This window comes from Siniperca chuatsi, linkage group LG4 (assembly GCF_020085105.1).
Source record: "Siniperca chuatsi isolate FFG_IHB_CAS linkage group LG4, ASM2008510v1, whole genome shotgun sequence".
Lineage (NCBI taxonomy): Eukaryota > Metazoa > Chordata > Actinopteri > Centrarchiformes > Sinipercidae > Siniperca > Siniperca chuatsi.
The window spans coordinates 21,874,400-21,891,461 of NC_058045.1; the positions used below are offsets into that span (position 1 = coordinate 21,874,400).

Genomic DNA, 17,062 nt, shown 5'->3' on the forward strand with positions numbered 1-17,062 from the left:
CTTTAACATGTGTGAGTAAACAATATGTGTAGATCTTAATATAAATGTATTTACACAGACATTCATTCTTGAAATTACAGTGGGTCACAAGGTAGATATCAGTACTTAGACTGTTAATGAAGAATGGCAGCAATGATCTGGTAATAATTAGATTATTTACTTAAGTTTGAGTGAAACCGTACATAAAGCAAGGGGACTGTCTCTCAGTAAAGTCAGTAAAAATTAATAATCGCCCCACAACGTCTCATTTCTATAATCCCACCGATGTGTTCTCAGGTAGGAACCGACGTGCACAGATCTTGTTCTACCGGACGGGACGCAAAGACGCATACATGTTCGCCGTTTCCTTGGTAACATCATTACGTTCGCTATTTAAAATCCACGTTAACGATTTGTTTAAACAACATGGACGTCCAGGAACGAAGTAAGTAAATTTAATTAATGTAACTAACATTAACGCAGCTTAAGGAAGGTGCAAAGTAATACTTTTAGTTCGGAAAAATACGAAATATAGCTAACAAACTTTGACAGTTCGTATTCAGTGTTACGCTAGCGTTAACGTTCCATGTGTTTAGCTAAGGTTAGCTAACATTTACTTAACCAGTCAGCTAGCATAGCTAACTAACGTTTTTGTTCAGTAACGACCAAAACTAGTTAGGCCTTACAGGCAGCTTTGTGATTGAACGTCAACATTGCGTTCGTTGTAAAATTTGGTATTTGCTAGTTAGCTGTTTTGTAACGTTATAGCAGCTAATTTTACCATAACATGAGTATTCATATGTTGTATTCCCTTATTCTCCAGATGTCCTGAGCTGTGGAGAGAACATAGTGGAAATGCTTGACATGGACGAAGAAAACTTTGCTATTTCCAGGTGAGTTGTCCAGAGCTGCTTTTGAGCCCAAACCGAGTCTTAGTTAAGTCTATAAGAGCAAGTCTCAAGTCAGGTCTTGATTATTGTAGGGGCAAGTCACAAGACATAAGCAAATTGCAATTCAAGATGCAATTAAAGTCTTTCGGATTTTCAAATTCCGATACAGTATTTTAACGTTTTCTGTTTAGAGCTGTGTAAATATTAGTTTTTACTTTGTGAGACCATGTGCTTTTAAGTTGAATGCAAAGGCCAAAAAATGTACTGTTCAAGCTGTGTGGTCATGGAAGGCTTGTTTAATATAAGATATAACTTTTATTTATCCAGAGGGAAATTGTTGTGCAGCAGTTGCATTACAAAGTAGGAAAGAGTGCAAATATAAAATATCAATAAGGTGCAAATCCAAAATATACATAATGCCAAAATGATCTTTATCTCTTCTTTTTCTCCCTCCAGTTCCTCAGCTGCAGATGCCGCTTTTGATGCTGTTATTGGCTGCATAGAGGACATAATCATGGGTAGGATTAGTGATGAACCCATCCTTTTTTTTTCTCAATACTTTATAGTACTGTCAGTCTTTTCTAAAAAATTATACAGAGTTTCAATCATACTGTATGTGAAAGATGAATTTTAAGCAACCTGACAGTAAGAAGTGGTTGTCATTTTCTTATGTTGTAAAACATATCTCACCAGTCTTTCCATTTCCATATTTTATCATGAGATTTCTTTAAAAGGCCAGTATGCCAAGGCTGCTGAAGACATAGAAGTCTTCAGTGTTTCACCAATTAATGTTGTCGATTATATGATGTTCCACGCGTCCATTTTCATTTCTTTTAGAGGAGGATTTCCAGCAGCTTCAGAAGAGCTTCTTGGACAAACACTACCTGGAGTTTGATGACTCTGACGAGAACAAGCTCAGCTACACACCCATCTTCAATGACTATGTGAGTTGCTGGGCATCTTGCTGTGGTCAAATGTAACTCCCACACTTGTCTTTAAGGAATATGACATACAATTATCTAGTTTATATAACTCTACATCTAATAGACAGTTACCTTCAGGAATATGACAGTTATATCACCTTGTCTATAATGTCAACCTACAGCTCTATCAAAGATTATGATTTTTTACTGAACCTCTGTAATAGTCTGGGAGGTAAACTAAGACCAAAGTCATAATAACACTCATGGCTGTTGTGTAGGTTGACCTGCTGGAGAAACACCTGGAGCTGCAGCTGATGGAGAGGATCCCCGGCTTCAACATGAACATTTTCATAGAGATGCTCATGTAAGATGTGACATCACAACTCTCCCCTGAGGCCATTTTGCTCTGGCTGTTTTCCTCGTACAACAACTCATCCACTTTAATTCAATTGGTGACATAAATGGTGTAATTGAAAGCAACCAGTCAGCTCATACAGTAGTTTGTTTGATGCACCTGTTGCGTCTAAGAAATATTATTTTGCAGTGGGCCACTAGGTGGCACAAAAGTACATTGAAAATGTGATGCGCTTAACCATGTGTCTCTGCCGTCTGCAGGCAACACAAGGAGGAGGTGCCAGGTGACATCTTTGACATGCTGCTGACGTTCACTGACTTCATGGCCTTCAAAGAGATGTTTCTGGCATACAGAGCTGTGAGTTGTCTGCGAGCTGGAGAACATCTTTAAACCCCTTTTCACTGAGAATCTCAATTTTCAGGCTTTTCTATTTCTATTTTCTAATCAGCATATTGACAGCTGGTGTCATAGTCCATAATTGTTAAATGGGTCTCTTTATTACACTAAGCCTCAGCCTGCATTCAAGCACATTTGAATCTTGACTGATTTCTGTGGGCTGATTGGTCAAAAGCAAGTGGTTAGGACTCCTGTTTGTAATGCTTTTTCTTTAATACCAGCTGTATGAATCTGTGTTTCTAGGAGATAGAGGGTCGAGGTCTGGACCTGAGTCAAGGACTGGTGGTCACATCTCTGATTCCCACAGGCTCCAAACACACTGGCTCCACTGAATCGCAGTGATACTCACACACACAAACTGTCAACCCCTTGAAATGCCTCCTCCTCTATATGTTTATGTCAAATGTTGTCCATGGGCTTTCAGAAAGTTGTTAGCTTGTGGTCAGTGGTTTTTGTGAGTTTTGTACTCTGATGGTGCGCTGCTGGATACCCTTCACATAAATCTACAGTGCATAAATGGCCCCTAACAGGAAATTCATATATGCATTCCTCTGTGTTTTATGTGCTTGTTAGCACATAAAGATAAGTGGGTGGGATGGTATGTGTGTTTAAGAGAGATGGAAGGTTTAGGCTTCTCTCTACTCTCCAACAACTGCACTAGACATGATGACTACTTGAAATATTCAAATTTGTTTAACTGGAATTTGCAGGTGAGAGGCTTGCTCCTGATTTTACAATCATCCTCTTATTCACATATATTTTTATTAAGATCAGGCATTCATTAGTTCTGCGTGGTTGGGGAGTAGGAACCTCAAACTGGTGCTGGTACTAGACTTGTGTGTTTCAGGTCATCCAACTGGTTCTTATGTTCCTCTAGTAAACGGGGGAAACCTTTTGATGTGATTGAATGTTTGAATCTGCTCTCTTTGCCTGGTATGTTTTTTCATAAGAAAAGAATATAGCAGAACTAATGCATGTTTTAAATTATTTGGTAAACTCATTAAATTGAGTTTTGTGTCTGTGAAAGTGATTATCAATGTATATAGTGACTGTGTCATGTTAAGACTTCTGTCTTAACATGACAGCTGTAATTGTAATAGTATATTTATGTCATGGTGAAATACTTTTGATGTCACATTTGTTAGTAAAAAGATATTTTCAAATAAACAGGTAAAAGCCTTACATTGAAATCACCAATTGCTTTATTTGAACAAGTGCATGGTTGAGCCCCAGCACTCACCACAGGATTTCACTAGTATTCAAATTCTTGGTACAAAAAGACACAACATATTTCATAAAGGCACATCCAACAGGAGTTGAGCACTGTATCATATAAATCAATAAAATATGTTACACACTTTTTCCACATCTCAGAGTCCTTAGTAGAACAATATTTGAATCATTAAAGGAGTCGTTTATGTCCTGCAGAAACCCTGCATCTATTTAACATACTTCAGTAAATGTTTGATTAAAAAAGTAATTTTTTCCATGCACATTTTTCACTTTATTATCAGTGTTTTGGCTTGGCCTGCAGTGAATTCATGAGTTTCCATGTTAGCCTGAATATTAATGAAATCAAGATGGATTTCTGCAGGACACAGATACTATGCATACAGTAATTTTTCACACCTTCTGCACTGCCATGTTAGGTTATCAGATGCTAATATGAGCATCACAGAAAGCTAACGCAGGAGTCAGGCAGGTTATGACATGGTACAGGCTTGTCACTACAGTACTCACCAGCCTAAGCAATGCTCTGTAAACAAAAAATACTAAACAAACTTTCAGTGATTATGTTTCTTCATTGTCCTTGATAGCTGACACAGCCTAGTGCTCCACACTGAAAGAAATGTTTAAAGTCGAAGTCTTTGGTCGGGCTGTCAAGTCTGGAGTAAGAGTAAGTTCTTGTAACCAGGGTGTTTGATCTAGTCTTCCTCCCTCTCAAACCCATACATTCACACAGGGTCGAAAACATTTTCCACTTCATGGTGCAAATCTGATCTTTGCATCAATGATGAACCGAGGACACAACTTTAGAGCAATTTCTAATAATAAACTAATGTTGTCAAAATTGATCCCACGGTATAAAACATTTATATATTTTACAATTTTCTTTTATTATCAAGATTTGTAGAGTATGTTTTTCAGAATATGAACAAATAACTGCATTTACTCTGCAGTTCAAATCACTTTTTTCACATTTTGAAGTGTTGTTCTGTAGCTGGGCGACCTTTCTTTAAAGGAATAGTTTGACATTTTGGGAAATACGCTTATCCGTTTTCTAGAGTTAGTGGTGAAGATCAATACCACTCTCATGTCTGTGTGTTAAGTATGAAGCTACAGCCAGCAGACGATTAGCTTAGCTTAGCATAAAGACTGGAAACAGGGGGAAACTGCTAACCTGGCTCTGTCCAAAGGTAACAAAATGTGCCCCTCTAAAGCTCACTAATTATCACGTCATATCTTGTTTGTAGAATCCGTATAAAAAACATAGTGTAAAAACAAGTTGCAGTTTTACAGTGATTATGTGCCGGAGCATTTTTTGGCTGGGACAAAACATCAGGAAATCACTGCTCCTGGCCAAGAGATAACGTTAGTTTTGCACATAACCCCCCATAAAACAGCAAAGTTTTGTTTTGTACTAACATGTTAATTAGTGAGCTTTCGAGGTACTGGTAAGAGGATTTTGTTACCTTTGGACAGAGCCAAGTTAGCAGTTTCCCCTTGAGTCTTAATGCTAAGCTAAGCTAACCGGCTTCTGCTAGTAGCTTCATATTTATCGCACAGACATGAGAGTGGTATCGATCTATCTAACTCATGGCAAGAAGGTGAATTTTGGGAATTTTCCAAAATGTTGTGCATAGTGAGGCATCTTATGTGTATTTTTAATACAACCTGGAGGTGTTGGTAACTATATTATGCTCTGAATATCATGATATAATTATTCATAATCCACTAATTCCATATAAACAACGCCATTGGTACTACCAAGAACTTATTTGTGGATTTACAATAGTATTATTAAATGTATTCTTTTAGGAAGGCCTGAATTAGAGGCCTCAGTGCACTCCACCAGAGCCAAATATATATTGTCTTAGAGATACACATTTTATGTGGCTAACCCAGTGCTCATACGCAATTTATTTTCATAATGGGAAGGTAAAATTCTGTTGAGTTTGACTGAAAAGTCATCTTATTGTTAATACTGGGGTTAAGCTAAGATCAGGATTTGGGTTATCGGAGTCAGCAGCAATAGTCCAGTGACACTGTGTTGAGAGTTGAGTATCAACACTAGCCAAATAACTGCAGTATCTTGAGGGAAAGAAAACATAAGGAGTCAGCTTCCTAGGTTTGAGTCCTAGGTCGGCACGGTGCTGGTGGCGGCGTTTCCTCCATCTCCCTTCCAGTCCAAATACGAGAAGAAAGCACTGGCACCGTACGCCAAGGTCACCACGGCACCAAAGAACTGGACAGACAGAGAGGCATCGACAGGAAGTGAAAAGGAGAGAAGAGGGACAATTACACGTCTTTAATGACTTCACGAAGCAGAGCAAAAGTCTCAAATCTTCGACAGCTGACATAAATCAGAGATGAATTTACATCTTTACTGTATGTTTTCACATCTATAAATTCCTGGTAGCTGTGTTGATGATTTAATAGCTTTAATGATGCCTAAATCTGTCACTATCCCTGGTAAATGCTAATGTATCTTGACTGTTGTGCCCAGATAGTGGATGCAGTAAAAGGCAAGTGATAAGAGTTTGTGGCAGGACAGGGGCCAGGGCAGTGTGTGTGTGTGTGTGTGTGTCTGTCATGTGCTAAATGTTACCATAGCTGTAAACCAGCATGGACTTTAGCCTGTGAAAGAGACTATAAAATGACATATCCAGCCCGCATTTCCTGACACTGGTGATCTTAGGTATGCAATTTTTTTTTGTCTCACATACACACAAACACACACATTACCTTTTCATCTGCTGCTCTACATCCACCTCACTCTTTCTCTCTCCCTGTCTTAAAAATCTTTATTTTTCTTTTGATTGAACATTGAGCAACAGCAGGGCAGGGAGGAGGAGCGAGTGGCCGCTGTGGTACAAAGGTAAACGGACTTAAAAACACTTCCAAGCACATGACTTGCTTCCCAGCCATGTGAGCCACAAGGAAGCCTCACCCTTCTTCATCTTCCCTGCCTCTCTCACATCCTCACGTTTCAGGTGTGTATACCTGCCACAGCCTCATAAGTAAACATGCTATCAGAAACACAAACAGTGATGGCGACGAGAGGAAAGGAGGGAGGGATACGTACAAAATGTGCCCAGTGTTCAAACACTGGCTGACTGACTGAATATATGAGTGGTATGGATTTTTGTCTGCTGACCAAACTATTGTTTCTTCTCACAGGGATTTGCTTTTGCAGACACATTATCAGAGGGTGATCTCAGAGTGTTCCTTGCATATTTAAGCACTTCTTTGTATCTGAGTCAGTGCTAGTGGTGTCAGGTGTCTTACGGCGGCGGCTGCCATATGTCCGTAGAAATAGCCGAAGTGGAAGGGGTGCACGGATGCTGCGTTGGCCAGGAAGGCGGTCAGAGAGAGGACTGTGGCTCCGCCGTGATACACCATTACCTAGCAAAAGAGGAGAAACATTAGCAACATTTCCTCAGAGCTGCTCCTGTCTGTCCTGGTGTCCCCTTTTGTTAATTGTTAATCCCTTCCTTTCTGTTGCACTCTTGCTCACCTTTTCTGTCGTCTTTTTTCCCTGCCAGCTTTTCTAAATCTTGCCTCCTCGTCTCCTTGTTTTGGTGTCTTTCTCCTAGGAATGGCATTCCCATTTCATAACTACTTCACAAGCCTATTTTGTCAGCCTTTATTCATTTGCTCAAACCTCAAATGATCCTTGATCCTTGACAGTAACACTTCAATCTAAATCATGTTGCCTTCTTGTTTATGCACCATTTATTGATGCATTTGATGACCAAAATCCCTAAAATCGTGCTTAGGAGACAGCAGAGATTATGTCTCATCAGTGTGTTGACTAGTCTGCATCCGAATACAACTAATATCATCTGCTCAGGGAGACTCAGTGGTGTCAATGGTATCATTATAAAGGCCCTGAAAACATATTTTCTGCCAAAATTAGAACAGTTTTTGGTGATTTCATATGACAGATTTGATCTGGTTTCTGCATACCATGGAATAAACAGCAATTTTAGAATAGCATTAAAGTAACACTTCATGACTGATATGTATTATGACAGTTAATCTGAGAAAGCTCTCTTCCTCACTGTTCTGGTTGTGCAGACTGGAGAAAAAAAAATCTTTTTATTTTCGCCATGTTGCTACTGCGAGCAAAACAAGTCTCAAAACCTTTCTATCATTCCACTTTTCCCTTTCCTCCGCCTCTCCTCCCCTCATCCCTCCCTACCGTCAGAGGCCAGGGGACAGTGGTGAGTTTTCGCTGGGCGCCGAACAGGATCATGCAGAAGAGGATGGTGGTGAGGATCCACAGAGTGACAGCCACAAACATCACCCAGCCATTCGCTGGCACCAAAGTGTAGTGGGTGCTGGCTATCAATGCCCACTGGAGCAGCCCCAGAAACTACAGAGGTGAGAGAGGGAAAACAAGACACACCAACAAAGAAGAGAGAGATGAAGTGGGGCCGCGACTTAAAGGTGCTAAATTGAATTAGTAATATATGAAAAGTAGACATTTTTAAACATGATGGTGAGGTATGCAATTCTGGAGAAACCCAATACCATGACAAATACCATGATATAGAGAGAACAACGACACAGCAAGTAATGTAACTAATGTTAGCGAGGTTGTTGGTTAGCTTAACTAGGTTGTGGGTTAGCAAACTGTTGCTACAGTTGCTGCTGCGAAGCTAACAGCCAGAGAGGACGAGTTTCCAAACCAGCTCCATACTCACAACTCTCCTGCTACTATAGCTAACGTCACAACAACAGCATATCTTGGCAAATTATAAAGTAAGCTAAATGTCCGTGGGCAAGTCATTTAACATTACCTGACACACAAATCATGGCTGCAACAGTGTTGTGTGGCTCGGCCCGAGCCACTTTGTTTATTTCCCATTTACAGAGCCAGGGCTGTGTGCAAACACCAGATTTTTTTTCAGCTGCACACACTGAACGGGCAGCTAGCGGACCGTGAGGAGATAGTCGCTGAATTTGACAAAAAGACTGGATTAGAATCGCATACCCCACCTTTAATATATAATTATTAAATAAATTGTAATTGAGACCACATTGGGGACAACTTGTAGCCTCCACTTCACACAGCTGCATGCTAATGCAACTGTTAAAGGACAGGTTCACTTTTTTTTTCAAATCTATCTTAGGCAGTGCAGCAAGCAGTAAACACAAAACTGACATTATTTACCTTATCAAGTTCATATGACTAACATGTTAGCAAACAGTTGCCTATTTACACATACAGCAGACACAGAGCAACATTAGAAATGTTTGAAGTTGTGTTTCTGGCCATGGATGAATGAAAGTCCAATATTTACTCTCTTTTAGCTTCTGTTTTTGTATCTAACTCCTGAGGGAAATATCTGTCTCTTTAACTGCTAAATGCTCCACTATGTTTACTATCTAGTGGCTAACTTTGTCTGTCTGCCATTTGGTGCTGGGTAGGTAGTTACAGGACTCTCTGTTCCAGGACCAGCAGGCTCAGCCTCTTCTTCTTCCCTTCAGCAAGACCTGAGGGGACCTGAGGGGATAATGAATGTTTCTGCCAAATTTCATGGCAAGCCATCCAATAGATAGATATCTAGACCAAAGTGGTGGACAGACCAACAGACAGATCAACATCCCTAGAGCCACACCACTAGTCTTGCTAGAAATGTGAATCTATTCTTTAAACAAAACCACATTTCCCATGAACCATGGTCAGTATAAAATATAGGGAATTACAGATGCTGCCAGCATTCTCACTGAGGGTCTTGTTTGTTCACAGTATATTTAAGCATAAAATTCACCATATAGGCTCTTTAAAACAGAGACATCATCCAGACAGAAGCCTCCACTCTTTGCCTCTGTGTCTCTCTGCTTCTGTCCCACGAGAAAGGACATGAAAGGACAGTCTATTATGTATGCAGAGATCCTGTTTCACTTTTTACACACCTGATATACACGCATACACACAGTGGGCACTCTGATGTTGACCTTTACAAAGCACCTATCTTAAAAAAGACCACTGTTCTGAACCAGCGGAACAGCGGACAACATTAACTGTAAAATCTTACAATGATCCACAGCTGGAGTCAAGTTTGTTGTCTAACTTTGTTCATATCCATTACATGTTTGATATCCACTGCCAGGGCACTAAGGGTTAGAAGACAATTACTAGTGCAGGAAGGAACTTAGATGAAATGTATGTATCCCACCTTTGATTACTTAATCCCTGAATGGTAATTATGGGCAAAGGAAGTTGGTAAAATAAATGTGAAATCTGTGTGATGAGAACATTTTGCTGCCCATGTTTAAGCATCAATCAAGTTAAACTATGTACTCTACAGCAAGTTCCAGTATTTATATATTATGCAGATATGTTTTATATTGTAGTATGCATGGGGCAAGTTATTTATTAATACTGATTATTATATGCCTAGTTATTACGCCTGATATTAATGCCTAGTTTCACCTGAAGATACTCTGCCTGAGGCCAAGGCTTAAGTAACACAGAGTAGCTTAAATTTCTGAGTTCTCAGACCATTTTTCACAATTGAAAATGACTTCCGGATGGGAGCTGAAACGTCTTGATTCTGAAAACAGTGTCCAGATGACTACGACTGAAACCTTTTCTACGATTTATTAATACTGCATAAGGAGCTCGATGTTTGAAACGGGAAACCAGCTGTTCTGTGAATTTAACACTCACTGCACATGAATGAATGCAGTCATGTAGAAAATCATCAAAAACGTTTAAAATTACTATTCTGGTACTTTCCTTTTTGCTCCTTTTACCAGTTTTGTATTGTTGTTGCTCAAGTATGTATAGGGAAAATGGAAAATTATGTTGCCCCACACACACACACACACACAGTCTGGGACACTACTAAATAGAGGCTCATTCCAATTCTTGATGTTACATAAGATGACATTTAATAATTTTTATATCAATAATCCTTCTAGGAAACATCGCACTCTATTCTCAACTCACACACACACACACACACACACACACACACACACACACACACACACACACACAGCTACTGGAAATCCAGCAAAAGTCTGTTGTCTGAGAATCAGGCTTTTAATAAAAGGGTAGCTGTGGGAAACTGTGTCACACCAACTCTGATTGAGATTCAAAAGTAGTTAAACTGAGACTGTTTTCTACTTGTACAACAATTTCATCTTACTGCTGCAAATGACTAAAGTATCCTGGAGTTAGATATCGACAATATGTTTCTGTCTTTGCCATTACTGGTTTTGATGCTACCAGCTGGCAGGAAATTTACTTATAAGTCTGACTTAAAACTGACTGGAGATATTCTTGGATCTGGTTAGATCATACTAATGAATACTTCATGGAAAGAAAGCAGATGGTTGCCACCCATTTTTCTCAGTTGTTATAAAGTTTCATTTACTAAACTAATATTGTATAATAATGAAAAGGGTGCTGTAATTTAAATATTTATCCAGTTTCACTGAAACCTGCCCAGGGCTAGCTGAGTATGAAAGTAACTGAGTATGAAAAGTCAAACCACGTGAAACAACAACATAAGCTCTAAAAACCCACTGTACACTACCTGCATCATCATCATCAAACGGCAGACAGACAAGTTAGCAACAACCTTTGAACCTTTGAACATTATAACTCTAGCAATTTTAAAAATTGCAAGACTAATAATCCCATCTGCCACTGCAGCAACTAACAATAAGTTAGCTCACATTAACCAAGCAACAATCATGTGATGTAGTCTAAACACTAAATGAGGCTGTAAAGATGGTAAATGGCTATATTTATATAATGCAGCCATTTTATCCAAAACGCTTTACAAGGTTTTTGCCGCTCATTCACCCATTCACGCACACACTCACCAGTCTATTAGTCAAGACCACCTAAATCGAGACTAGGTCGGGATCCAAGACCAGAGTGTATCAAAACCAAGTCTTTGAGGGGTTGAGACCAAGTCAAGACCAAGACCAAGGCAGGGTGAGACCGAGTCAAGACCAACATCAAGCAAAAACGTAACTTAGAAACAACAATTTGTCACCACATGCCCCATCCCTTCAATTTCTCACAAAATGAACACTGTATTAGCTAGCATTACATCCCTCAATATATGTTAACTAAATTAGGCAGCTTGCGCACCTAGCTAGGTGGCAAATAGCTGGCAAGCAACTGAAACTAGCGCCCTGAAACATACAGTATATGCATACTGTAAAATTTCAAATAATACCCTGCCTATATTTGGGACAGGCGTCTGTGGGATAGGCCTTTAAAGGGATTGTTCGGGTATTATGAAGTGGGGTTGTATGAGGTACTTATCCATAGACAGCAGTCAGCTCGCCCACAGCTTTGGCAATGCTCTACTTCCCTGCCGGGAAGTGACCGTACTCCTGTCTGCATCTCCAAACTGGGGGCAAGCTGACTGCCGTCTACTGTAGGTAATACTATGGATAAGTATTCAACCTCACTTCAAAATACCCGAACTATCCCTTTAATTCCTTTCACATAAAACTCTTGCTCAGCAAAGATGGGAAATCATCAAATAGTTTATTTAAACCAGTATGAATATTACTTGTATAAAAATTAGGCTATCAAATAACATATCAATTACAAATCATTCCTTTGATATAGCTCCACTGCTCGGAAAGAGGGAAAGAGAGAGAGAGACCTGTATCAAAATACCAGTAGCCTACCTTAGAAAGGATGAAAGCCTAAGGATGATTCTACCACTGAGCTACAGCCGCCCCAGTGGCCCCTGTGGGTCCTGTGGCGGCTGTGGCTCAGTGGTAGTGCGGGATGTCCACAAATCAGAAGGTTGGGGGTTTGGTGCCAGCTTTCCACTGCCCACATGTCAAAGTGTCGTTGGGCAAGACACTGAACCCCAAATTGCTCCTAAGGGCTGTACCTTTAGTGTGTGAATGAATTATTTCCTTTGAACTGATGAGCAGTTGGCACTTGCCATCAGTGAATGTGATATGTAGTGTGAAGTGCTTTAAGTTGTTGGAAAGGGGCTATTCAAGTACAGTCAATTTACCATGTAGTTATTTCAACTTGGATTAATTTTTATGAAAAAACGTTTTGATTACTTTGATCGGTGGACCCTTACAGACTAAAGGAATATAAATAATCAAGGAATGGACACTATGACGGCTTCAAAGGTAACGCAGGGAGTCACCACTTTATTTTTGTCTGTCTTGTTTACCGTGCCGGTAAATCTGAATGAAATATACTTTGGTACTCATGGTTTCCGTAAAATGAACTGAATGATTGAATTGTGGAGAATCTTTGTCTTGATTGTCCATATTGACAAAAGTTTAAAACATTTATATTTGTACACGCGATCTAAGCAGCTTAGAACTAGCTCAAGCGAGTGACCCGGTGGGCTTTAAGAGGTTTTATACATCCAAAGAACTTCTATAAAAACCAGACCAGGCGTCTAATTGAGACCTGTGTTTATTTGTCAAAACGTGTAGCCACACCCGGCCAGTAAAAGGGATCGGCGTCTAACTGGGGCTCTGCTTTTAATTGAAGTTTTATGGAAGGTAGCTAATATCTATAGCTAATATTCATCAAAACTCTTTGGGTGAGGGGTGAAGAGAACATCAGTTAGCTAGCTTTTCAAGCGTCACTATCACTTAGCTCACCTTTCTTTATGCTTCTTTTCTTAGTGCTGATAAAAGTTTGATGTGGTCCCAGCTGTCTCAGTAAGCGTTGCATTGCAGAAATTACATACTGCTGTGTGGTTTATTTTGGACGCTGCTTTGCAGATTAACCCTTTGTGCTTTAGGTAACACTAGCACAAAGAGTTAATGTCAACGTAAATCTTATTACGTAAGATTTGGCTGGCATCTCCTCCCAGACTTCTCTTGTCTCACACATTCACTTTCTTGGAGTGTGTGAAGAGGGGCATGGAGGGGTGACAGCAGGTAACAGTAACAAAAGTTTCAAATTAGAAATGAGTCAAGTTACTGGTTGCATTTGAAGCAACTGACACTCACACACAGATGGCAGCGAGCTACCACACAGGGTGGTGGCCAACTATTGGGAGCAATTTGGGGTTCAGTGTCTTGCCCAAGGACATTTCGACACGTGGACAGGAGGAGGTGGGGATCAAACTGCCAACCCTGGGATCAGTAGACGACCCGCTCTACCTCCCAAGTCACAGCCGCCCAACATATAGAGAGGGCTCCTGTATGGGTACCTTAGATCTGGGCATGAAGATTTACTGTCAAGTTAGTTTAGTATTCCTGGTTTATTCACACTGGAACAACTTCTAAGGAAAGCGTGTTTACCCTGTACACAACTACCACACACTACCAGAAACACTCATCATAGGCCAAGGTTGCTGTTGATTTTCTCAAATATTTGGGCTGAAAAGATGTCATCTGTACTTATTATTTGCAAGGAAAATGTTGAAACGTCCCTCAAGGGTTACCTGCCACACCTCACAAACTTTACCAGAGTTAGTGAAACCTTTTCAATACAATGAAAGTACACTACTGCTGACTATTACCTAACTGGCCCTACTACTACATTTCCATCAAAAACCAATAAAGCTTGCAACCCATAAAGCATAGAGAGGTGACAAATGTTTAACAGTCAGATCATATACAGAATGAACATTGTCCCTCTGTCCTTGAAGACTAAGCTATAGGTTCAGTGTAATAATGGGATGGCCAGAGGGGTGTGATAGCAGGGGACGGGGCCTTCAGGGGACAAACAGCCAGCCAGTCATATGTCCTCTGTGTGGACAGAGCTCCTGCAAATAAAATAAAAACTGGAGGGGGAAATGAGTTTGAGCTGAAGCTGTTATTCTAATTGCTTCTCTATTCCATTCAGTCTTACAAACAAGTATTAGAGCAAACACAACAAACCTGTCCTGCTGCCTCTCACAATCAAATGTTATCTGTACACAAATGTACATAAAACCCTTATCAATTTCATTTTCAGCTCTCAGCTCTATGCCAGTTCCCGACTTGACCAGACATGACTGTGTAACTATCCTGGTGCACACTGTCATGCAAAATAACAGAGGATTTGACCTGTGATAGTCATGTTTTTTGTTAATAGATACTCAGTGACATTTATGGTGCACAAACTGAAGCTTTAGACAGCATTCAAATTCCTGTGGCACCAGATTATGAGTGGAGGTATACAAATATCTTTATCTTTAACTGCTGCAATGTTGACTGCAATTTGGACAGTTTATCACACAGTGTGGTTTGCCTTTGACTCATCCTCAATAACGAATATAACAGATTTTATATTTAGCAAACTTGGAGGAGTGGCAGCAATTTTTAGTTCGTTGTTGAGGCTGTTAGTATAAAATCAGAACAAACCAACTTCTCTATTTTCTACATTTTTATGTCAACAAAGACCATGAGAAAAGACCAAAACCAACAATGAACTGATCATATAAAGTATTGCCTGTATACCCAAAACCTGATATTTCTTATTCCTCTGAACCATAGACCTCCATTATTGTCTAAAAACTATTAAAAACACATCAGTGAGCCATACTGTTGCACTGGGTGACATGTTCCTTCATTATAAATAACAATGACACTGCTGTTTATTTTGAGTTGATCCCACACACCCACTTCCGGCATAGACCACAACGTTTGCTAAAAACTACAGTGCCCAGCTGTTTTAGGAAAGTATTTAGCCTTTGTAAAAAATGAAACTATATATTTTTGACCAGTTTTAAAAAAAAAAAAAATTAAATTTTAAGATTGATGACCTGGGGCTGAGAGCCACAGACGAGGTAGGAAGTCAGAAAGTATTGGGAGATGGACTAACGCACTGTTGGTTTTGGTCTTTCCATGGAATGTTGACAATAAGAAAAGTATAGAATATCACCAGCCTTATCCTTTAATAATCTGTAAATGAATCCACTAATGGTTTCAGCTGTGATATGCCTGACAGAACAGCATAGAAAAGAACAGAACAGAAGTTTGGCCTACTGAACAGAGTAGAACAGAAATTACGCCTGTACTGAATAGAGTTGAATAGAGTAAAAACAGAGGTCAGGGGTCATTTACATACTATTTCAGCCATCATGAGGATGGCCGGGATGCTTCGGATAAAGGACATGTCCATCATAGTGGTGACGTTAGCAGCCAGCCCTCGGAGGCTGTTGCCCCCCTGCTGAGAGTTCTGTGAGTGGGGGGAGCTGGTCTCCGTGGTAACCTTGGACGGGAAGTCTGCCATGATCACGCAGCTTATCAGAAGATGGGTGTCTCAGAAACAGCCGCACCAGCAACAAACTCCTTAAGGATGGGATTCAGCCTCAGAATAAACGTCTGCAATGAAGATTTTCCTCCTCAAAAAATACCTGAATGTTGGGATTCAGCAACCATTGACTACATCCACTGGTGGCAGCAGCAAGACTAAATCTTCAAATTAAAGTTCAGCTATGTCCAAAGCACAAATGTACAAAGACTTGATGTTGAAAACAGAAAGAAAAACAGTCCAAGAGGAGCCCTCCAGTAAAATCTCCAGGTTCAGATGTCCAGCAGTCATTCACCTGCACTGGTGTCTAATGGTGGTGGTGTGAGTCTCTCTACACCTTGCTCTCTCTCTCTCACACACACACATAGAGACACACATTGAGTGTTTCGTCATCCTCCCCCCCCCCAGCACCTCCCACATGGCTCTCAGAGGCCTCTCACCTGAGTGACTCATTAACATGTTTGAAAACTGGGAGGAGGGAGAAAGAAATAACAAAACACACAAAAAACAACTCAGTGACGCCCTCTTGGTGTGGATGCTTTTGTGTGTGCATAGCAGTCCTTCATGTGTATCTTGATTTAGAAAAAGGGGGGTTATGTAGTTCTGTGCTGAGTTTAATAAATGACACATATGGCCTGATAGGATACTGTAATGTTTCACTCAAAAGCCAAATCCTACAAGCAACTGGTCCAAACCGTCAGTAAGGAAGAATTTTGTGTGCTGGTGTTTCTAATTCAAAATGGTTGACAGTTTTACATTTGAAGGGTGATCCAACACTGAATAACCCTGCGCAAAATGCTTCTGCACTTTTCTCTGGTGGTGGAAACTTTAAAGCACTAATGCAGTTGTTTCACCTTCAAATATTGGAAGTACAAAATAAAAAATGACAGACATATAAAATTGAAAATAAATATAATGAAACAACCATCATTCATTCTTTGTTAAACACTCAATATGTCATAAATATGTAATAAAACATGCATACAGCATACAAACAAACACACAACAGAACGGAGAAAGCCAGGGAAAATGTTGTCATTGTTTTTACCATAATAACAATAATATAATTATTAAGAAGCCTAAAATA

The 17,062-nt window shown here is 40.0% G+C and overlaps 2 protein-coding genes across 2 annotated transcripts; one reads left to right on the forward strand and one right to left on the reverse strand.

Moving 5' to 3' along the window:
* On the forward strand, positions 1-3,725 carry LOC122874340 (ADP-ribosylation factor-like 2 binding protein). Its single transcript, XM_044192034.1, has 7 exons — positions 1-424; positions 803-872; positions 1,326-1,387; positions 1,707-1,813; positions 2,071-2,156; positions 2,408-2,504; positions 2,787-3,725. Exons 1-7 carry the CDS (start codon positions 406-408, stop codon positions 2,883-2,885), a joined length of 540 nt encoding a protein of 179 aa, XP_044047969.1. The 5' UTR covers positions 1-405; the 3' UTR covers positions 2,886-3,725.
* Positions 3,726-3,727: 2 nt separating this feature from the next.
* LOC122874339 (plasmolipin) lies at positions 3,728-16,350 on the reverse strand. Its single transcript, XM_044192033.1, has 4 exons — positions 15,790-16,350; positions 7,969-8,142; positions 7,053-7,169; positions 3,728-6,009 (listed from the first exon to the last, which is right to left on the reverse strand). Exons 1-4 carry the CDS (start codon positions 15,952-15,954, stop codon positions 5,902-5,904), a joined length of 564 nt encoding a protein of 187 aa, XP_044047968.1. The 5' UTR covers positions 15,955-16,350; the 3' UTR covers positions 3,728-5,901.
* Between the last annotated feature and the right edge of the window lie 712 nt (positions 16,351-17,062).

What these genes read in the sequence shown, in the direction of transcription:
- LOC122874340 (XM_044192034.1), top strand. An exon ending in CACCCATCTTCAATGACTAT is followed by an intron (nt 1,814 to 2,070) that starts GTGAGTTGCTGG and finishes GCTGTTGTGTAG; the next exon opens with GTTGACCTGCTGGAGAAACA. An exon ending in TGTTTCTGGCATACAGAGCT is followed by an intron (nt 2,505 to 2,786) that starts GTGAGTTGTCTG and finishes CTGTGTTTCTAG; the next exon opens with GAGATAGAGGGTCGAGGTCT.
- LOC122874339 (XM_044192033.1), bottom strand. Translation starts at nt 15,954, where the DNA reads ATGGCAGACTTCCCGTCCAAGGTTACCACGGAGACCAGCTCCCCCCAC. An exon ending in CTGTCCCCTGGCCTCTGACG is followed by an intron (nt 7,170 to 7,968) that starts GTAGGGAGGGAT and finishes CTCTTTTGCTAG; the next exon opens with GTAATGGTGTATCACGGCGG. An exon ending in GACATATGGCAGCCGCCGCC is followed by an intron (nt 6,010 to 7,052) that starts GTAAGACACCTG and finishes CTGTCTGTCCAG; the next exon opens with TTCTTTGGTGCCGTGGTGAC.